This window comes from Gymnogyps californianus, chromosome 22, assembly GCF_018139145.2.
Source record: "Gymnogyps californianus isolate 813 chromosome 22, ASM1813914v2, whole genome shotgun sequence".
Lineage (NCBI taxonomy): Eukaryota > Metazoa > Chordata > Aves > Accipitriformes > Cathartidae > Gymnogyps > Gymnogyps californianus.
In genome coordinates this window covers 7,787,611-7,810,206 of record NC_059492.1, presented here as the reverse complement: position 1 = coordinate 7,810,206, position 22,596 = coordinate 7,787,611, and the positions used below count along the sequence as shown (strand labels likewise).

At 42.2% G+C, this 22,596-nt stretch overlaps 1 protein-coding gene across 2 annotated transcripts; it reads left to right on the top strand.

Moving 5' to 3' along the window:
- The first annotated feature begins 456 nt into the window (after window positions 1-456).
- MTF1 (metal regulatory transcription factor 1) lies at window positions 457-21,750 on the top strand. Of its 2 annotated transcripts, none has more exons than XM_050910054.1 (11): window positions 457-478; window positions 872-1,336; window positions 8,176-8,414; window positions 8,836-8,967; window positions 9,461-9,534; window positions 10,067-10,200; window positions 11,025-11,102; window positions 12,158-12,260; window positions 12,847-13,403; window positions 14,315-14,381; window positions 15,418-21,750. In XM_050910054.1, exons 2-11 carry the CDS (start codon window positions 923-925, stop codon window positions 15,801-15,803), a joined length of 2,184 nt encoding a protein of 727 aa, XP_050766011.1. In that variant the 5' UTR covers window positions 457-478; window positions 872-922; the 3' UTR covers window positions 15,804-21,750. The 2 variants fall into 2 exon arrangements, with proteins under 2 accessions (XP_050766011.1, XP_050766010.1); XM_050910053.1 differs by having other exon boundaries at window positions 11,025-11,132.
- Window positions 21,751-22,596: the final 846 nt, after the last annotated feature.

Genomic DNA, 22,596 nt, shown 5'->3' with positions numbered 1-22,596 from the left:
GTGTAACTGTATTTCGATGCTACAAATCTATTTTAACACTGGCCGTGGTGGGCGTGCGGTATCTCCTCCGCCGCAGCGGCTGCCAGGCTGGGCCACGGCCTTCGCGGCCCGTCCCCGACCCGGGGCCTGTTGCTCTGGCACCGCCGCCCCCGTTTACTTTCCCTTCCGCTGCCGGTAACGCTCCTTTCCCTGCTGGGGAGGCCGGCTTCACTTCGTGTCGGCACCGCAGCAGCGGAGGAACCGCTCGCGGCGGGCGGGGGCGCGAAGCTCTGCCCCGGCTCCGGTAGGCCGCCGCTCCAGGCCGCCGCCGAGTGCGCAGGCGCGGCCCCGCGCCCGCCTCACCGCCCCTTCCCGTGAGGCCCCGCGGTGGGCGCGGCGCTCCCGTCGGGCCGTGCGCGGCCGGAAGCGGAAGTGAGTGTGCTGGTAATCATGGTGCCGCTGGGGCGGGGAAGGAGGTGCCGCCGCTGCCGGGAGCTCGGTGAGCGCGGCGGGGCCGGCTGGAGGGCGGCGGGGCTGCGTCTCGGCGCCCGGGCCGGGGGGGGCGGTGGTGCGGACCCCACGCAGGCCCTGGTAGCGGCTCTCCGCGGGGCGGGGCGGCGCGGCAGTATGGGGCCGGGCCCGGCGAGGGTAGCGCCGCGCTCAGGGAGGGGACGCCTTCCCCGGCCCGCGGGGCGGGGACCGCGGCGCAGGGCCCGGCACCTCCGCCACCTCCACCGCCGCCCGCCCGGAGGCCGGGTGGGCGGCCGGGGCCGCGGGGCACCTGCCCGGCCGCGCGGCGCTGTGCCTGCGAGCGGAGCGGGGGCCCGGCCCGGCCTGAGGCCGGGGCAGAGCCGCCTGACCCCCCCCCCCGCCGCCCGTCCTTCTGTTGCAGATGAGTCGTTACGGTCTAACTTCACGATATCGCACTGAGAGGCGGTGAGCCATGGGGGAGAACAGTCCTGAAGGCAACGTTATCTACTATGAAGTGGAGGAAGACGATTTAACCCAAGATGACAATATGATGAGGTTTGCTGATAAAAACGGGCTGGTTTCTTCATCGTCTGGGACGGTCTATGACAGGACAACTGTTCTAATAGAGCAGGACCACAGTGTATTGGAAGATGATGAAGATGAAGGACAGTGTGGTGATCACTTGCCTTTTTTACCAGAAGGTCATGAAGAAGGATTTCACTTAATAGCAGATCATGAAGGAATGTCCCAGGGTTATGTGCAACATATTATTTCTCCAGATCAGATTCATCTAACAATAAATCCTGGTTCAACTCCTATGCCAAGAAATATCGAAGGAGCAACACTCACTTTGCAGTCTGAATGCCCAGAAACTAAGCTTAAAGAAGTAAGTAGCTAAATGTGATTCTGAATCTTATGCGTGTTGCAAGTGCTTTTCACCTGCTGACCTTAAATGCTTTGAAAATGTGTTTCTCTAAAGCTTTTTGCCCGGAGGCAGACAGAAGTTTCCCTTGTTCTTAAAGGTTACTATATAGTGGAGTGAATTACACTCCGTTAAATCTGCTGTTACTTTTAGCGATAGTAATGCTTTGTGCTGATAGGCATAACTGTTTCCCACAGTCGCTTAGTGGGTCAGCAGCAAAAGCTGCGAGTGTCATCAGTTTTCACTCTAATATCCTGCTGCTTTCTTGTGAAGCAGCCAGGAAGCGCTTTTTGACATGCGGTAACACGCTAGGTAGCAGGAGAATACGGTACTGAAAATGCGTTTGTATTAGTAGCGTATGCGATTTTGGTGGTCTCTTATTTTTCTTTTGGTTGGGTAATTATTTCCTGAGTTCAGAGATAACTAAAAAGAACATGAACTCTGTTATTCTGTGGTTAACTACATTCCTGAGAAAAGCGCATCCAAGTTCCAGGTTAAATTCCAGACTGTTGGCGGTAGCTAAAGTATGAAACTTAAGGTGCCAAACTTAGAATTACTTGTAGTTTTATCGTGTGACTCACAGGGAAAGTGTGAGAAGAAAATAAGGAAAGCTTTAAACTACCATCTGTTGTATTTTGAAAGCTTAAGTCAGCTTACATATTTAAAATGGCGATTACTTTTAATTCTGTTTCCCTAATGAATTCTATCTGCATGCAAAGTGGTGAGGGCTTGTACAGACTGACTTGGGATTCTTGCTTTTTAGGCATAAAAGCAATGCAAAGTTGACTGAAATACCAACACAGTGACAACTTTGTGCTCCTTTTTTGGCCCTTCTGAGCTAAATAAGGAATGATCTGTACAAGTGTCTGTGCTAGTATCCGTGGTAGTGGTATCAACTACTTGTGTAACTGATATTCAGTGTAAGAGAGAATTGCAGAAATGAGCCCTTGCTGAGAAAGGAAGCTGGGTTTGAATGCCCTGAATAATTTAGGTTAGCAGAGAACCTTCATTATCGCTCGCTCGGCAGTGAGGAAATGGGGCTGCAGGAGGTCAGCTCAGCAATTATGAAACTTCTGGGCTGAGTTTTGTTCAATAAGCCCATTTAAGTCTAAGGAACTCCTTTTGCTCAGTTATTCATACTAGCAGCTGCTGTATCCTACCTTCTTAGCTGCTAAAATATTTAATTTTTGTATGTCAGTCATATCAGTACTTTCTTTTCTTTTTGTAGGATAATAAGCTTGCAATCTGTAGTGTCTGAGAACAGTGTGTACTAGCTAAACAGGTGTTGATGACTGCACGTGCAATTAAACTGATTTTATTTCTTCACTCCTCCTTTTTAAAAAACGCTCGTAAGACCTGGAATTTCCTAATGAAATCCTTTATCTGAATTTGTTTTCCATCTCTTGAATTAATTTTCTGGGGCAGGGGGGAGTTACACTGTAATTTGAGTGCAATGGAAGTAAGCCCTAAGCATATGTGACACTCTTCCATCTTGTAAAAGCCCTTTTTGTCCTGCTGTTTCCAATGCTTGATAAGTTGTCTGGAGATGGGGAAGGGAAAGCTCTAAAATCCCTGAACAGTTGGCTCATCTCGAAAAGTTAGCAGTCCAATTCTTTGGTACTTCCAAAACATCTGTAGCAGTTCTAACACTTGAGATAACTGTTTTAAAGTCTTGAATTTTCAGGTCAGTCTTAGACATTTATGAAGCAGAAGAGGGTTTTACACTTCATTAATTGCCTTTAACTTCCTTTTGTTATATTGTACTTCTCTCACTCGATAATTCTGTCTGTAAGAATAAATGTGATTATAGCCTTCTATTTCAAATTCATTAATTTTTTTGTTCAATGATGACATAGAAAAATTAGCAATTTAAGGGGAATCTCGCAAACTCAAGGTGCGTTAAAGGCAAACTGAGCAGTTTAAGTAGACTTTGGCACAGTGTGTCAGGCTCTGCTTTTGCCAGTCTGGTTGTTTATTGGACAATTAGTTCCTACTCCTAAGGTAAATCCTTAATTAAGACTCTTCTAGCTTCCCTCTGGTGCATCTCCTTGGGAGGAACAGCACACCATCCTTTGCAAAAAGCACGTGTGATGCAGCCACAGCCTTTGTCTTCAAAGCAACTTGTTTCTGTACGCTTCGTATCCTAGCCATTTGTAGTTTTTCCTGTTACCGCCATGTTTCTTTTTTGTCGTTGCTTGTGTATGGCCATAGTCTTGAGTACTTGCTGCTGTAACTGCAAGTCTTTGATGGTCAATATCTACATAATTTTATGTGTATAATCAGTGATTATTTGATGTGCTAATGTTGCTAATGTGAAAAGAGAATTAAATGCTTTGCTGCTTTACAGAAAGTTTTATTTTGCTTAGAACATCGTGGTAGTATTGCTTCTGTCTGCAGTATCCTTTTCATAATAATTTGTAAAATAAAGGTTTGGCCTTTGAGAAAAGAGGGAGCACTGCAAGGCCTTTGCATAGTTCAGGCCATTAAACTGAAAGTGTTACTGCCATCTTCCTTTAAATATGTGCATTGGCAGCTAGGAAACAAATCCTTAATCTATAATTAATATTCTCTTTTTCTTTCGCTTTCTAGACCTAAATGTGAACACCTAGAAAGCTTAACAGACTCCTCACTTGATTTTTAGGTAGTTCATGCCTGTGTCAGATCGCTTGTGTATTATGCGAAGTACTGTGGAGAATGTCCTGTAATGTAGTATGTAAAATGTTAATTTCCAGCTGCCTTAAAACTCTTAACAGGGAACATTTACTTCAGTACTGATACATAAATTGTACTGAATCTGATGGTTTCTGGTGAAGATAATGTACCCCTTCTCGTCTAATAAAATACACTTTCTGACCTTGTGTCTGTGTGTTATCGGTCTGTGCTCTTGTGTTTTGGCTGACTTGACACAACCAAACTTCTTAATTATGTTGTAACTGTATTGTAATGCTTGGATATTTGTTGATAACTTTTACCTGATTTGAACTATAAATTAAGGGCAAGTTGCTTTACAGTGAAATTACTGTTTCCTTCTCTGTACGGTGCTTCTAATAATGCTAAGTGACTAGATAAAAATGTGAAGACCTCCAAAATCTCTTCCTCTTCAAGTTACTGTTGGTCATATCATCTAGATCATTTGTTCAATCTAAACACTCGATGTTTTTCATCTTTCCTCTTTTTACTGTCTTGTACAAAATCAAGGGAGAATCAGATGCAAACATTAACAGCTGGTTTTGGTGTAGTGTGCTGCTTCCATTGCTTTAATACACATGTATTTCTTGACTAGCAAATCTGTAGTAAGTTAAATGCTTTATAGTAAACCTTGGATTGCAGGAGGAGAAAGATTTAGCAGGAATTTGCTCTGTGTTGTGAATTTCATGGTAGTCTGCCAAGTCATGAGTCCAAACATGACATTTTCCTACATGTTCTTGTATGAATTCATCGTGTTCTCTGTACTTAGGGCAGCCTAGATAACTAGTGTCTATAGAAATAAGGAGAAAACAGTGTATCTTAAATATAGTATCAAAAGAAATTGAATTAATATCTCCTAACTAGCTTTTTTTTTTTAGATTATTTGAAGCTGTTACAGTGAAATGTAGAGTAGGTCCTATTCCCCGTCCCTCTTGTAAAAACAAAACACCACAAACAAATCCACAGTCTCCCTTCTTAGATGGGAATGTAGTGAGGATTGGAAGAAGTGGCCCTTCAACAGGGCAAGTTATTTTGAAAAAGGAAAAGCTTTTGGGTTTTGGCAATAAGGCTCCTGAACTGTAGCTTTTAATAAGCCGCTCAGTAAGGGTAATTTTCTCTCAGTCTTACTGGGACAAAATGCTTTTTTATACTTGTTCTTTCTCCATCCTCTGTAATTTCTTTCTGCTATCCTTTCCTCCCCTGCTGTATTTTGCAATAGCTAAATATTTTTCATGGTAGTTACAATTCTATGGGATAATGTTGCTTCTCATCTGTCATGTGAAATTGGAAAAGCATGGAGAACTGGTTCCTGGATGTGTAGTTGTCTGTTCAAGTCTGCATGTGAGAGTAAAGTTTCTCCCTGGATTAATTGAGTAGTAAGATAAGTGTTGATAATAAATAGCTTGGAAAACTCATTTCCATTTAGCAATATGCTGTTAACATCAACTATATGTAGGAGGCAGGAACTGAATTCAGTACTGGCCAAAATGAAAACTACTGCTAGTTATTTTATAGTTGTTTTATGTCTTTCTAGCTTTATAGTTATGATATTTCTATGCTCTGAGTAAGGATCTCTTGTATGTCTAACCTGCTTTAATATTCCCCAAATACTAAGGTTTTCTCAAAGGAAGATGAAGGTAGATGCCAGCCTATTGTTGTGGTATCAACAAGAGACTACAGACAGAGACTACACAAGAGATTACTCAGCTCCTATATACTCAGATTTTGTAAAGCTTTCTTAAAGGGGTCCTACTGGCAATTTTGTCTCCTGTAAAATAGGTTGGAAGCAACTGGGAGACTATTTATTTCTCTTTCCTTATGGAGAGCCATCTAGAACCCAAATTATACGTGGTATGAGTTTGTGCCAGGGCACTATATGACCACAGTGCTTCCTGGGAAGCTGTTGGGATGATGCGTTTAGTTAACTGAAATCCCTGCCATTACTGAAGAGATCGTTTCCCAGGCTACCCTTATTCTGGAGATGATCATCTGGACAGGTAGAGCCTGGGTCTGAGTAACCTGATTGTTACAGCTTCGAGATGCATGCCTTAGTGCTTTAGACCCTAGTTCTGTAGTTATTGTTATGAAGGCCTTAAACCTGTATAGAGGGAGGGGAGTGAAAGCATGCAATGAAATATCCTTTGGGTGCCTCAGTTATCAGGTACTTGATGTAGGATCTGGTAGGTGTGTTCATAAGAGGAAATGCTGAGTGCACGTGGCTCAAATTGACACCGTTCAGGGCTGCTACTTCGACTGTTTGAGAAACAGAACCTGAAGGTGTGTACCTTCCTTTGGACCTTATAGCACCGATATGGTCTTCAACAGTACCAACAACTGTTAGCATAATAAAAAGTGTGTTCCAGATCCCCTCGACTGTCCTTATTCTTGTGCCATTGTAGTACGTGAATGGGAGACAATTTTTGGACGAAACACAAATGTGTTTCAGAGAGCCATTTACAGATCTCATAGTGGTTTTACTGAGGGCCCATTGTTTCTTTCATTTGTGTGATATTGCACAAAGCATTAATCAAGTTAATTATTTTATGGAAGGATTTAAAAATATTCAGTTCTTAATTAGGCACATGAAGAACGATGTGGTTTTGGTGTTATTCCTACTTAACACATCTACCTAAATTCCCGTTACTCTGAGAGGAGCATGACTTCAAATAAAGTGATTTTATACTTACCTGACAATAGATCAAGGCATCCCATGTTATTCTGTTCTCAGCTTCCAAGCCGTGGTAGTAAAGAACCGAGATTATCAAATGCTCTTTTCTGATGGGTGTATATAAAGGAAAAAAGAACATTTGTTGAGTCATGAGATGGATAGAAACCCGTAAGTGTTACACATTGGTTATGTATAGGTTCATCCGGTTCTCCTGGTATCAACCCCCAATTCAGTATCTGTTTTTTTGAAGACAATCCGCAGCCTTTTCTAAGCAATAATACTAGGTACTGTGAGATAGGTGCTTTGTGCCTTGGAGAAGAGGAAAATTGCTGGCTTATGTCCTGCTATATTGTCTTCCTGACTAGTTGTTAGAGTACTAAATCTGCAAGTTCCTGCTCCACTGCTGTGAGTTTGCATTACCTTTCTAAACATTTCCAAATCAACATCTTTTGGAATACTCTTCTGCTTCTTGCCTGTGAACCATCAAGTCCTCTCTTGGGCTCTGTAGTCACTTTTAGATGTGAAGGTTTCTCAACTGCAACAGTCAAATGAAAGCCGTCAGTCTGATAATTAATGTTGAAGATAAATTTATTTAAGCATATCAGATGGCTTATTCCTTCTACTTCACAAGAGAGAATGAGATTTAATTAAGCGCTATGACTTGCACACCGGAAGCTTCTACATGGTCTCTTTGTGCCTGTTGCAGAAAGCCTGGAAGGCTACCAAATCTAGTTCAATGTGAAATTGTTTCCTGGTGGTCTAGATAGCTGGCTGAGAAATCTGTAACACTTGCCTTTTGATGTAAAGCACCTTGTTTGATTCCTTACACTTCAGGCATTGTCTATTTCAGTAAATACAGAAGAGAAGAACAAAGCACAATGAAGGCTGCTTTTGAGATAAAACGAAGTAATAAATCGACTGATGGTTAGACCGTAGGAGATGGTGAAGACTATCGTTCTCATTCAAGGTGTTAATGGGAATTCAGCACACAGGGCAGTGCTTTTGAGGGTCAGGTTGTGAAAGTACACTTTCCCTTGTCTTCCTCCTCCTCCACAAATAAGTAGCTCTGCTAGAAGCACGTGAGTGAAACGCAGGTGCTACATATGGGAATAGTCGATAGGTTTGATAGCCTCTCAGCATCCTTTCCAACTATTTTACAGATTTTTAGCTAGAAACATTTTGAATTATGTATTTCCTTTTTTCCCCTCTTCTGTTAGATTGCTATTCTTCTATAAGGTCAGCCTGCTTTCCAATGTGTGCCACTCCTTCCTCACGTAGTGCAGCAGAAATATTAAGTTACCTCGTAATTAAATGGCCTTTTTTTTTTTTTCCCCTCCTTTGGGGTCAAAATCTATTCCATTGTCTTTGATGTTTAACTGCAGTTCTACCCTGTTTGGATTCCAGAAATGCTTAAAAATTATTAAGTATGCAGCATTTTGTCTCTTAGGTTAAGAGATACCAGTGCACCTTTGAGGGCTGTCCACGCACCTATAGCACTGCCGGAAACCTGCGCACTCACCAAAAGACACATCGTGGGGAATACACTTTTGTCTGCAATCAAGAAGGCTGTGGCAAGGCCTTTCTTACCTCCTACAGCCTCAAAATCCATGTTCGAGTGCACACTAAGGAAAAGCCGTTTGAATGTGATGTGCAGGGCTGTGAAAAGGCATTCAATACACTGTACAGGTAGGAAGTCTCTGCCTATTCCTCTTGTAGATGTGTCTGTCGCTGTTTTGCAAGTTGCATCTGCTTTTTGTTTGTGTCTGAATACAATTGTTATGCTTCTTCAAGGTACAGATATGGGTATAAACCCCCCAAAATGTGGAAATGCTATACCAAGAGTAGGATGACAGAACCTATGATGACATACTTAGCTTATTTATATTACAATAGTATTGAAGATGGTGCACAAACACAAGGAATTCTCAGATTTGCTTGGGGACTTTGGAAGTGAGAGCAATTACTTTCATAAGCTAGTTACCTTCAATTCAGAATACGTTAAGCCTTTGATCCTGTCCTGCACATTTGAAGGAATGGCTTGCTTGCCTCAGGTAGAGGCTGTCTCATCCCACAAGTCATAAGAGGGATTTTTTGGCATGCTTTTTAGGTTGAAAGCACATCAGAGGCTTCACACAGGGAAAACATTTAACTGTGAATCAGAAGGCTGCAGTAAATACTTCACAACGCACAGTGACCTGAGGAAGCACATTCGAACACACACAGGAGAAAAGCCATTTCGGTAGGTTGCTGGATGGCAGTTTTTACTTCTGTGGGACTTATGTAATGGGCCACCTATGCCAAAAGGCTATTACTGTCCTGAATGAAAAGCCGTTCTCATGAGGAAAAAAGTGAAGGCAGCTAGCATTTGAGCATGTTTGTTCTAGAGCTCCCTCAGTTGCCTGTAAAAGTGGGTGAAATGACTGTCTTCAGAGACAAGAATAGTCAAGCTATTTTTTTAAACATAAGTGTGCCACGATGAGCATGTTTTCTTCTCTGCTGTGATGCAATGTTTATTCCATGAAGGAGGCCCCCCCCAAATGCTGACTTCATGCTTGAATTATAAAGTCCTATTCAGAGCCCTGCTATAGTCTGCGTAGCATGCATAGCAGCTGTTGGGAGATACCTCATTTCTAACACAGATTAGCATTAGGACTATTGCAAAGTGTGCTCTAAGGTTGTAACTAACGCATCAGAGAAGCCTGATGGTGACTCTTCTGTGATGCCTCATTCAGGTGTGAGCATGACGGCTGTGGAAAGGCTTTTGCTGCAAGCCACCACCTTAAAACACATGTTAGGACACACACTGGTAAGTCCCAAGGGTTTGTTTTTTCTTTAATTGAGCTTATTCAGTTTATATTAACTCTCAGAATCCTAATATGTATTTATACTTATATATAATATGCGGGTGATGCCAAGCTGAGTGGTGCAGTTGATACGCTTGAGGGAAGGGATGCCATCCAGAGGGACCTTGGCAGGGAGGAGTGTGCCTACCTGAACCTCGTGGAGTTTAACAAGGCCAAGTGCAAACTCCTGTACCTGGGTCAGGGCAACCCCCAATATTCCATTTATGCGCTTCCATTTATGCTTGACAGGTCTTGAATTTCATGAACATGTTTCACAAACGTTTCAGTAATGATGCATAAAAATTAAATGTTCTTGTGTCAGTTCATGTGGTAAAATGGAAGCTTTTATCTGCAAGACTCCCAAGAGTGCTGAATGCGTGAAGTGGCATTAAACAATCTTGTTTGTATAAAATATAATTACTGTCCTAGGTGCTTTAAAAGTACGTGTCTGATATCGTGTTTGTAAGTGTGTCATGTGTTTTGTGCTGCCTATAGGGGAGAAACCCTTCTTCTGTCCCAGTAATGGCTGTGAGAAGACTTTTAGTACACAGTATAGTCTCAAGAGTCACATGAAAGGTCATGAGAAAGGACATTCCTATAATGCACTTCCCAATAACAATGTATCTGAGGTTAGTAGCACTTCCTAATGCTTCTGTGTTAGATGGAGATAAAACCATACTTTGGGGAAGAAATTATTTGGTCTGTAGCTTGTTCTAAAGGTATAACATTTAAGGCTGGGATTTTCAGAGGGAATTGTAACTACTTGGTGCCCCGTCTCCAATGAAGAAAGCCATGGGTGCCTCTGTTTTGAACGGAGAATTCAATTTCAATTCTGAAATTGCTGGGATTCAAGGTGGCAGTGTAGGGTTTATTCTCATATGCTGTGTTTACAGTGTGCTGATAATAAATAGTGGGATCAGTATTTCTGAAACTTCTAGCATGGTATTTGGTTGCCTAGTTTTATTTAGAAAAGCTTATCTAAATTTGTCTATTAATTTTAATCACATTAAAATTAACACTTGGGCTATTGCTGCTTTGACGAGTATACCATGTACTGACGCAAGTTTATAGGCAATTATATATATTACCATGCTTTCCTTGTAGATTCTTATGTTTTAATCAATACCGTGTAACAAGCGTGTGAAGTAAAATAAATGCTAACTGTTGAGGTTTAATTTTTTTATTTTCTGTAGGCTGATTTGTTCCTGTGCTAGTTTAAAATTCTAGGTTATTTAATTTTTTGGAAGTAATGTGAAAGAGATGTTAAGAATCCTTGATAGCTACTAAATATCCTTTGCTTAGTAATATTGCTCCTTTGATTTTAGAACTGAGACTTGGATCACATATAGGTAAAAAAAATTCTGCATAGGCAGAATTGTATGGACTCTAAAAAGTAATTTAAAACATTTCTGATACTAATTTTTCATATATAACAATTTCTTTTTCTTTACAGGATACAAGCCACTCACTTTGTCTGAGTGACTTAAGCCTCATATCAACAGATTCAGAATTGCGGGAGAACTCTAATCCAGTGAGTTACTGTCCTGGAATTGCCTCACCTGTAATTTGAGTTTTGTTTTTTTTCTGGCAATGTGCTTGTCCTGTCAACTAGAACACAGCAGATTAGCTATGTATGGCTGGTGGCTTCTGTTTCGCTTGTTCAGGCCTCCAGCATGCTCTACTGTAGGCTTTCGTTTCGCTAGTGGAGGAGATGTACTTTTTCACAGAATAAGTGACTTTGGATAGAATTGTTTTAGATGTACCAAAAACTGCTTTTTTGTGTGTCTTGTGGCAGTTTGCAGGAGGCTCGCTCTTGACAAAAAACTGTATGTTTCTTACGCACCCTATTGAGCCTGTAAATATGACATTATTGCTGTCCCTTTTGGAATGTTGGAACAAAAATTACATATTTCTGTCTAAAGGCAGAATAACTGAGTTAAAGAGAGGAATTTTCCTCCAAAATATGCAGTGCTTAATTCAACCTGTTTTTTAAAGGCTCTGCATCTGATTTTACCATAATAATGTTCTTGCTTATTGATAACTGTTGACTGAGCTTAAATTTTACATAGAGGAAAATTACATACTGATGAGACTGTGTCATTCTTTTGTGCTTCAGTGTGGAAGCAGTATGCAGCTTTTTAATACATTCTGTTCCTAGAGCAGTGTGGGTGACAGTAGTGCATAGTTCAGGATATAATCTAAGCAGAGCTATTTTGATTCTGCTCCAGAAAAGGTTTCACAAACAGCCAAGAACAAATTAATGCCTGTTTTGATTTCTAACAGAGTATTACAAGAAATAACGGTTAAACAAAGTGTGGATGCAGAAAAATGTATTTTACTTTTGAAGGACTAGTTCATTTTTATAAGGGTTTGCTCATTATGTTGGTAAATTTGATTGTGGGTAATAAAAACTAAGTGTCATTTTACACTAGGTAAGTGAATGTGTTGCCTTTCCTGAAGGTGGCTGGTTAATTGGAGAGGTATTTCTGACATTCATATGCTGCTTGACTGGGATTTGTGCAAAGTTTATGGAAACCTGAGATGTAATGTTATCTGATGTCTTCCTCTTTATTTTCCATTTGCCAGACACACGGACAAGACCTTAGCACAATCTCACCAGCAAGCATCTTTGAGTCTATGTTTCAGAGCCCAGATGACACTGCAAATCAGGACGACTCTCAGCAGACAGGTACAAATTATATCTGCACTATTTCAAGAGAGCGCTTTTGACAGTTTTCCCCCTCTGCGTGCAGGTACTTCATTCAGCATTTCAGACTGAAGATTACTGCCCCACATAACTCTAAGTAGCAAAAAGAACTTTAAATTCAGTGTTGAAATTCTTTTGTGTTGAAATGGATTGTATTCACAGTGTAACACTCAGACAGTGACAGGGGAACTGACCGAGTATTTAACAGCATGTCGTCGTACAATGCAGACTTCGATGCTCTTGGACTTTCCACATAAGTGTTGTTTTCAAGCTTCCTCTCTTGACGTAGCTGCACAAACCAGTAGATAAAAAGGCTTCTTAGGGAGAGCTAATGAGGCTGATCAGCTTGTGTGTAGTATTCAGTGTTAGCTGCTTCCTGAATTTGGACCTACTTGTAGATTTCAGTGTCCTAGTGTTTTATGTTTTTGAGCGCTAGTCTGAAGATGTGAAAGTGGTAATGTTTTACTTAGCAAAAATCCATCAGCTAGATAAGTTCATTGAAAAAGTTGTTTATGCAGATCTTATGAGAACTGATGTATTTATATTTTTCCTTTGTTTCTTTTGGCAGCTGCCTTGATTGAAGGTTTTAATGGCGATGCAGACTCGGTCACTGCTGTTCCGCCTTCTGCAGGAGACTCGGCATCGTTGTCTCTTCCACTTGTACTGCAGCTTGGCATCTCTGAGCCTTCGCATTCAGCACTACAAGCCTCAGCAGCACCTGCTGCTCCCTCCTCCATAGGAACCAGCTCACAGCAAGCTGCATTTGGAAATCCTGCAACTGTTTTACAATCCCCAGAAGTGCCTGTTCCTCACAGCACACAGTTTGCAGCCAGTCACCAAGACTTCCTGCAGCATACTCAGACACCGCCACAGCCCATTGTGCAAGGACTTTCAGTGGTTGCTGGGGCATCTGCCCCAACGGCATCGAGTGCCACTGAGCCCCTGCCAGCTGTAGTTCAGACTGTGCCTGTTGGTGCGAACTCTGTTCTGACCAGTAATCCAACTATAACAATTACTCCTTCTCAGAGCACCGCTATTCTGCAGTCCAGCATTGTCATGGGAGAGCAAAACTTACAATGGATCTTAAATGGTGCCACTGGTTCTCCGCAAAGCCAAGAACAAATGGTTAGTATATCCAGCACGGCTTTGAAACAACTTGAACCACCTCTCTTCCTCCTAGAGTCCTTGCTTTTGAAAAGGAAGGGGATCAAACCTGTAATTGTGAGATACAAACCAGGATGCAGTATTGTGTGATGCTTATCATGTTAATATGTATATACATGTCAGCAATGCAGTCCCTAAAATAGAGAAATAAATAGTAAATAGATAGAGAAATCCAGGGTGTAGAAAAATCTTGCTTTCTTCTTTTCCCCAGTGACAGACTTCTCACAGCAGGTATCAGCTTGGTTTATCCAGGACAGCGCACCACATGGCCTGAGAACACATTTGGGTTTTAATCTATTACTTTTGACGAGTAGAAGCACAAAAGACTATGTAAAGTTTGTGTTTAGGCATTTTGTAATCTCTGTTTCTTCCTAATTTAGCCCGATAAAGATAATGAAACGTTTTCTGGGAAAACAGAATGTTTCTGGTTCTCCAGTGAATCTGGATAGCTGAGGCTTCAAGTGCTTTATCTTTAAGAATACTGTTGCCACCTTTAGGCTTTCTCAGTTGTAAATGGTCAAGCGTGAACGGCTGCAGGTACCAGCAGTATGAGCAAGCACAGCAGTTTTTTAAGAATTCAGTCATTCAGTTGTCAAAAACCACAAGCTGTGTTAACAGGCATGTAGTGCGGAGGGTGATTGCTCCCCATCTTTAGGACTACTGAAAAAATGCTCTGAGTTTTGGGATAGCCAGAACATAGCCCAGAAACAAGCTAAATGTTATAATTTTTTATTAGTTTTCCTGTGTGTTCTCTTTGGAATATGTGTATAGCTGTTTCTTTTGATTGCAGCTGTTTAGAATTTGAACAATAGAAATTTGATTGGAATCAACTCACACTTTTTTCTTTTTTTCTTTTTTTTTCCCCTTTAAAGCCACAAGTTCCAAAAGTAGTAGAAAAGGTTTTTTTTACCACTGCATTACCAGTAGCTGGCAACACAGGTAAGCTTGACACTGAACTTGCTTTTCTCTTTCTCTCTTTGTTTGTAGTACTGTTAGCTTGACTAGCATTTGTGGTGATTTTATTGTTTGCAGAAATGTTGAAGAAAATCCTTTCATTTTTTTACCTTCCTGAGGTTTTAAGTGCAGTCTGCTGTAGACTCATAGGTTTGTGCTGAGATCTGTCCTGTGGTAGTTTCTCTAACAACTTGTAAGATAATCAGGTTCACAAATTAGATCCACTATTCATAAAAATGATATTTTAGTGGAACTTATATAGAAGAATAAAAGACAGAAATGCAAGGACATAACTTGTTTTTTGTTCTTTTAAATGAAGACATGAAACAGGTAGTAAACTAGTAAACTTAATCAGTTCTTTAGCAATTGTTTTTGGTAAGCACTATCTGTGAGATTCATCAAAATGACCCACAACCGTAGAAGTTCTGTTCCATAACACGCTTCCTACACAGTGTTGTTACATTGCAAAGATGAATCAGAGTCGAGAGATCAGGTAAGTTTAAAACTTAAATTTTAAAAAAGGAAGCCAGGCAAGCAGAGCAGCATAGGAAGAGTGAGGAGGAAGCATGAGAAGCAAGATGGGAGAGGAAAGCAGTGTGGAGAAAATGAACAGGAAAATACTTGTGTTGGTGTCAAGGAGTAGAATTGCTGGTGTAATGTTGTATCATCATCTTCAAAGATTGGTGCATAGGGACTGGGGCAGTTGAATGCCACTTTTTATTGGATTTTATGCTGTAAAAGTTACAATGGTTGTCAGAGAAGAGACATACTGTGCTGCGTAAAAAATTTAGATCAGACTTCTAATGCCTGGGTTCAACCTGAACGGGTTGCTCATCAACAGAGAGTACCTGCCACTTTTTTTCTTATTTATCATCTGCTAGAGGTGTTCATTTTGCTTGAACAAAGTAACACGTAATCTCTGCTGCAAGGTGCATACAATCTAATTTAACCAAGATGATTTGTCTCTCCCTGCTGTGAAATTATGTAGTTCCGTTGTGTTTTGTCTTTGTTTCACCTTCAGGAAACCCTGTTCAGCAGATTGGTCTCAGTGTTCCTGTCATTATTATAAAGCAGGAGGAGGCCTGCCAGTGTCAGTGTGCCTGCCGAGACTCTGCCAAGGACAAAGCCACCATTAAGAAGGAATGTTCCTCACCTGATCCAAAAGCTTTGGAGCAGCCAGCTCCCCAGCTGCAGCCTCAGACCTTTCCTTCCTCTTCCCCTTCTTCATGTGGGCAGAGCAGTCAGATAGTTAACCCTTCAGACTCACAGACTGAAACATTAAGTGCCATGGATGTATCGGACTTCCTGTCCCTCCAAAGCCCTGAAACCCCATCTAATATAATTCCAATCGAAGCACTACTGCAGGGTGAGGAAGAAATTGGTTTGAATAGCAGCTTCTCTAAGTGAAGATGTTCCAGATTTTCCTTTGCACCTGGAGGGTAAAACCCTTCTCCTTAGAAGCAGAAACTGAAGGATCGATTCTCTTTCCTTCCTCTTTGGAAGTTTTGTGGCTTACTTCTGCTTCACAGATGTCATCTTAGTCACGTCCCAGGTACATCCATCTTTGAGAATCTATCTAAAAAAAGAAAAGGTAAAAAAAAAAAAGAAAAAGCTAAGTTATATATGAACTGTTTTGGCTGCACTGTCTGTCACTTTTGCTTGTCATATGTGAACACAGAAGTTAAGGTTACTCGTGTGCAAAAAGATTTTAAAAAGAAAAAGGGGGGTTAGTTTGTCTCCAATTGCACATCACTTATGTTTGGGATTAAGGTACTGGCAGCAAGCGGGCCTTTGTTACAACTCCTTGGGTCTATAATTTTCTTCTGTCTCTTATGTCTGATACTAACCATGCACTATAAGGGGAGCCCAGGAAGGGAATTTGCTGTAGTAGAAAATGGCATTATTGTAGAAGATGATTTCTCTGCAATTTTATTGGAATGCGATTGTCACATCACTGAGTTGGGAGCCGATGCCTGGGTTTGCTTTGTACTAATGCTGTTACTAAAGCCTACAGAAGCTTTTGGGGAGTTTATTTCAGTAGAGCACAAGTACCTTGTGCTCCTGATAGATCTGTTCATTTAATTTCATTAGATCTTAGAAGTGTGGTGGCAGACACTGTTTCACAACATGAAAACACAATTGGAGCCCCTGCTTACTCAGGCTCAAGAGTCCATTTTCTTTGCCTCTCTTTGAAGAATGCAGTGAGTCCCAGATGTAGTCAGATTGGTGCCTGCTGCTCTTTTGATTTATTTGGCTCTGTTCGGAAACAAGTCATCCTCTTAACCTTCGCGACTGTTTAATCAGGAGCATGGTGCCTTTGCTGGTTACTCTCATCTTTTGTCAAGAACAACTCTAGGAAAATTTTCGGAATGATTCAACATAAATTCAGTTTGAACTCAGTGAGTCTATCCTTCGGCTGTCCATAAATGCTTCCTTTTTTTCTGTTAAGCTATATAATTTCTGCCTGAATCTGCCTCCAACCTACTGCAATGCCAGCTTTTTGTGCACGGGGCTATTTCTTGACTAAAAGATGTTACACAGCTTAGTAGTTTTTCATATCAAACTGAAAGTCTATATTCTAACCTACTCAGGGTAAATAAAACACAAACCCCCCTTCCACCAAAAAGCCTGTAATGTTGCAATAAATGCAGTCTCATTCTAAATGGTTTATTTATGCTGCATTATTTTAAAAGATGTAATTTTATAGTGTTTTATCCATCTTTCTGGCTTTGGCTGTCAGTCTTTTTGTGTTAAAGGAAAGAATATTAAATAGTCTTTATTCAGTTTACAGTGTTGTCATTAGTGAGATACAAAGATAGTGACTGTAAGCCAATTAATGTGGAGTGTCTCTGCGCACTAAATTTAGGAATGCAAACTCCTAGTGGATAGAGATCTTTCACTCTTTGTTTTTGATCAAAGCTGCTCTCTGTACCTGCTGGGGGGAGAATCGTATGAGTGCAGCGAGACCTCCCCAGGATGCCGGATGATTAGCAGGTTTTTTAACCCTCTTGTGACACGCTCTGTGTAGCCTTACCAACACCGCTGTCATAGTCTTAGCTGAGACAGTGGCTTAAGCGATCCCATGTGCTATTCCCTTGCGAATGCGCTGCCACAGCACAGATGGAAATGGGCTGAAGGGAACTGGCTTTTCACCTCTCTGACAACTTGCTTCCCGTTGTTAAGTGCAGAAGGGTAAAACTGTGTCCCGCTAGGGCGAACGTGAGGGCGGAGAGGCTGTGCGAAGAATGCTTTGTGCCTGGGAGGTGTCTTGTCACTCTGCTAGGGCAGAGTGCTCTGTTTTGGTAATTGCAGTGACGAGCTTGGGGGCACGAGCTGAACTGGCAACACGCTAATTGTGTTTCCTCTCTGTGCATGTTGGCACGTGTTGCAGTGCTGTGCAGTGCTATCACAGCGGGGATATGGGTCCTGCAGCAATAAGGTTTGCATCCACGAAACACAGATTAACAAAGCGTTTTATGTTTTGTTCTTGTAATGGTAATCCCTAGAGGGCAGTGAGACAGTGGCCCCCTTTGTTTTTTCTCCTGCAGCTTCATTTTGTGATGCGGTTTGGTTGCACGGCAGCAAGAACTGCTTTGAACACGAAAGAAATAGTCTCAAGCCTGTGTGGCTGGGACTGTCCTCACGGTCACAGGGATGAGTCTCCGGCCAGCTCTCTTGCGTAGAGCTCCGCTTCGGAGGAGAGCAAGCGGTGCCTGGAGCTGCGTGGGGGGTCCCCCTGGGGCACAAGCCACTGCGAGGGGCCTCATGCCTTTCCTTTGGCGTAGTGTGGCAGTGGTGTTTGAGGATGGGTGGATGTATGCATGTGTGCATGTGAGAGACTCTGCTAATGCAGGAGCCTGTAAATTCCCCTGGAGTTGTGGGGTTTTCTCTGATGGGGACAAGGGTACCAGATGTGGCCTGAAATGTGGCAGCGGGGGGATTTAGCAACCTCTTCTGAGCCTTTCCGTCCTTCAGGGAGGTGTTTTTCTGTGCTACTTTTGCTACTTGTGACTTAGTCCACCTAAAACACCCTTCTGGTTGGACCAGATAGCATCTTCAGAAACTCCTTTGTGACAGAAATGAGTAGAAGAATCTACCAAAGGCTTTGAAATCAGAAGCTAATTTGGAAGTGTGGTGATTGGCAGCAGTGAGGTGCTGCACGCATCCTTTCTGAGTGGGTGTCAGAGGTTAACCTCTCTGCTGTTTTCTCTTCACAGCTACTGTTTTCTGCTGGTGTGTTCTAGGAAAAGCAATGTGTTCCAAGTTTATGCTGACTTTTAGGTGCATTGGGTTTGCCGTTACCCTCCTGTACGTGCATCAGGCAGGCTGCAACTTAGGTGAAACTAATCAGAGCTTGTAATGAGGCAAGAGCAGCGTGATTCTGTGAACACACAGGCCGTGGCACCACGGACTGTGCATCCCACCCAATTGCGTTGTACAGATGTGTGCTTTTGTTGTTTAATCATTGGTCTGCTTTCCAGAGTGTTCCATGCTGCATATATCTGATACATCTCACAGTGGACATCTGCATCATCCCCAGTGCTGTGTGATCAGATGTACTGCCGGGGTGGTCATTAACACGCTTGAATGGGAGGAGATCCATGAGCAGCTGGCAAGAGAGGGCAGTCGCAGCAAAGCCCTGAGATTCCTTGATGCCAGAGAATTTTCTGTCCTTCTCCCCTTGTTGCTCTAGCATTTAGCTTGTTCAATAAAGGGGAGAGTTTCTACCGTTGTAGATCTGGTAAGACGTTGGATTCCCAGAAAGGGGCATGTTCTGTCAATACGCTGGAGCCTCTGAGAACAGTGTGCCCTCCCTCTGCAAAATCTGCATTTCACGAACCCCTTTAATTATCCGTCAGAGAGCAAAACTGCACTGCTCTGGGTCATTCTGTGTTAAAGGTTTTGCTGTTTGGTGGCTTCCGGGGATTTACTTGGTTACGTACAGTTTCTAGATGGGTGCAGAAGCTTAAACATGTAGAATGGGTCAAATTACCAACATCGGTACCTCTAGTCTCCAGGCAGTGACCCAGGCAAGCAGACTTGGCGTGCAGTTGAAGGCTGTAGAAGTTGCTTTTCATGCTTGTAGATGGTAGAGGGATGGAAAATCAGCACTGTTTAAATGCTGGTACTGAATTATGTAGAACAAAGTACGAATTGGGCACTTCCGTAATGCTGACTGTGTCCAGAAAGACTAGTTTGCAGAACCTCATGCTGGTATCTAAAATGCACTTTAGGTTATTTTATCTTTAACCCAATTGCTGCAATTTCTTTTGTATATACTTTCACAAAGTTTATTTTTGCTCTGAGTAAAAGTTAACAGGGGTGTGCAAAGATGAGCACTTAACTTGGTGCAATACTTGTAGCTAAAGATCATTGTCCCATGTGGTCAGTCTGTCTGTGTCTGTCTAACTGAATATATATAGTAACTAGCTCAGTGACATACTGCCCTTCCCTGTCTGTACCCAAGAGAAATTATGCATCATTAGCAAACGTCCAATCTATGCAAATATTCCACTGAGAGCACTGTGCTTTAGCAGGCCTTTTCTCTCGCGCTTTCTGGTGGGCTGCTTGTCACTTCTGTTGGACACAGCTGTGTTCCTTGGTGTATGTCCTTTCTCCCTCGTCCTCCGCTCTGTTCTGCCACACGAGTATGAACAGAAGTGACAAGCTGTTCTGAAACAGGCATGTTGCACCTTTAAAATTTGTCTTTGCGAGATCGTTTTTGATGTCATGTTATCTGCCTTACTTCATGGAGGATGGCGCTTCTGCAGTCATCCAAGATATTGTTTTTGCAACTGCAGCAACGTTGTTAAACTGTTTACAGTACTCTTCCTGCACCAATTATAAATAAGGCTCGGAGAACAAACTAACGACTGGCCTGTTGGTTGTGGAACTGCTGGGGGAGATTAGTTAAGGTGTAATTGACCTTGGAGTTGATTGGAGATGCAAAGCTGTTCCTGATTTGGGGGAGCACAGCTGGCAACTGAAATGAGAGGCAGCCAGGTCCGCGATGTGGAGCAGACGGGATCTCGGTGTCACGTTCTTTGTTCTGCCGCTGGCTGGCTGTGAGACCTTGGGCAAGTCACTTAACCTCTCCGTGCCTCGGTTTCCTCCCTGTGAAATGAGGACAACGAAACTGGTCTTTGTAAAATGCTTTGAGATCTATGGGTGAAAAGTCCTTGGCATTAGTGATCTGAGCTAGCTGGGCAGAACTGTTAGAGTCAATTTGGACTGTAAGGCAAAAAAAAAAAAAAGCATGTCTTTAATAAACCCTACAAATTTCTGATTGCATAGTTTTTAATTGTACACTATTTTTTCCGTAACACATTTTGGAAACAATGTCAAGTTTTTATAAATGTTACCTGTAGTTGATACTCATGGACAGGGCTGAACTTTTAACTTTTTTGCGTCTTGTCTTGATATATATCCTATGTTCTAGAAGTTGGATTCTGTGTCTGCACTGAGAAATGCAAATTAAACTGGATATTTATGTAGTAGTGTACATAGTCTAAGTGTGTGTGTTCTTGGAACTAGTTTAAAAATCCCACACCATGCTTTTGGTGGTGTGCAAGCTGGCCAAAATTTGGTTCATTATGCAGTGTACAATTTCTCAAATAAATGCAGTTTCTACTTTTTCTTAAAAGAAATTTTTTTCATACGATCTTTTTCAGCAAAATCAAGGGTATGTTTTTGCAGTACGGTAGTTACAGTAGCTGGTATTTCTTGCTGTGTAGCTTTGTGTCCTTCCACTTGCTTACCGAACCGGAGCTATCTGTCTGACCCTTGTTTTGGAGAGAGAGTTGCAGTTGTATTTCACACAGACCAGCATCAGCGCGGCGGGCAGGGATGCGCAAACCTCGAGCCTGGTTAGTTACCGAAGTTGTCTTCAGCACCGACATCTGCATAATTGTCAGACCAGGAAGCCTAGGAGAACCGTAGGTTGTCCACTTACTGCTTTTGTTTTGTTTGGCACGTATGGGAGGCTGGGCAGCGGTCTTGGAGATGACAAAATAAAAGAGCCCCAGTTTTTCGAGAATGTGTGTATGGTATTAAAGGAATTTATTTAACTATGAAACATGGGAACAAACGTGCTTACATTGAGCAATGTGAAGATGTTAGTTACAGGTACAGTACTTCCAAAGGAAGAGCATCTCCAAAACCCAAAAAAGAGTAAATATGAATTTGTATTTTTTGAAGAATGTAAAATGTGAAATAATGGTGTTTGCTTAATTGCTCATTTTGTATGAAGTTAATATTGTACTTTGAAATATCTGCAAAGAAGTGGAAATTAACTTTTTTGGAATTGAAAGCAATATTAATACTAATGGAATCCTAATTAAATGCTTATTTAAACATTGTGTTATAATAGTCTTTCCTAAGAGTATTTATAAATTACTGGGGAGATGAGTGTGAGCATCCTTCCCCTGCCCCCTTCGGACAGATCAGGACACGAAGGTGTTTCCAGATCCTGACAGACAACAGCATTTGCCTTCGCAGACTCCTCCCTCCTGCGCCAACGATGACCTTCATAAACTTCATATCCTCACGTTCACTCGGGTGTGGGTAAGAGTTAGAGCAGATGTTGTGAATCTACAAAGTGTTCTTCATTTGTGAAAATGGGAAATGCTTCATGGAAACACCAGCTGTGTTCAATGCTGGTGCCATGATGTCAAGCACCAGCAAGGCACTGTAACCCATCTGAAGCTGCAGGGGAAGTGAGAAAGGCAAAATTTCCTGTGGTAAAGACGATAGTTTTAGCATCCCTGCTTTGAAAGTTTTAGGTACTAAGTACTTTCCAATAAAGAACAGGAACTCTGGGGAAAGCTAGTGGCAATAAGGAACACAGACTGAATCTCCACTCAGAATAAATCAAGCTTTCAGTGTGGCAAAACATTTCCATGTGGCAAAAAACCCCACCCCAACAGCTGAAGGGCATCTCCCAACCCCGGACCTCCAGACTTGGCCAGCTGTAGCTTGTTCATGCCTCTCAGATCATGCATCTATGACTTCAGGATTGTAGTTGCTCCCCACAAAACAATGCACAGCTTTCATGCTTCTCCAGCCCCTCTAAAATCCAGTCAGTCATTAACTAGACCTGATCCTGTTAACAGTCAAGGGAAGAAACAACATTTGAGACAAACTGGGGCAATCTGTTTGAAGGCCGTACCTCCTTCAGTAAGAAGCAGCTAGCCTCTGCGTG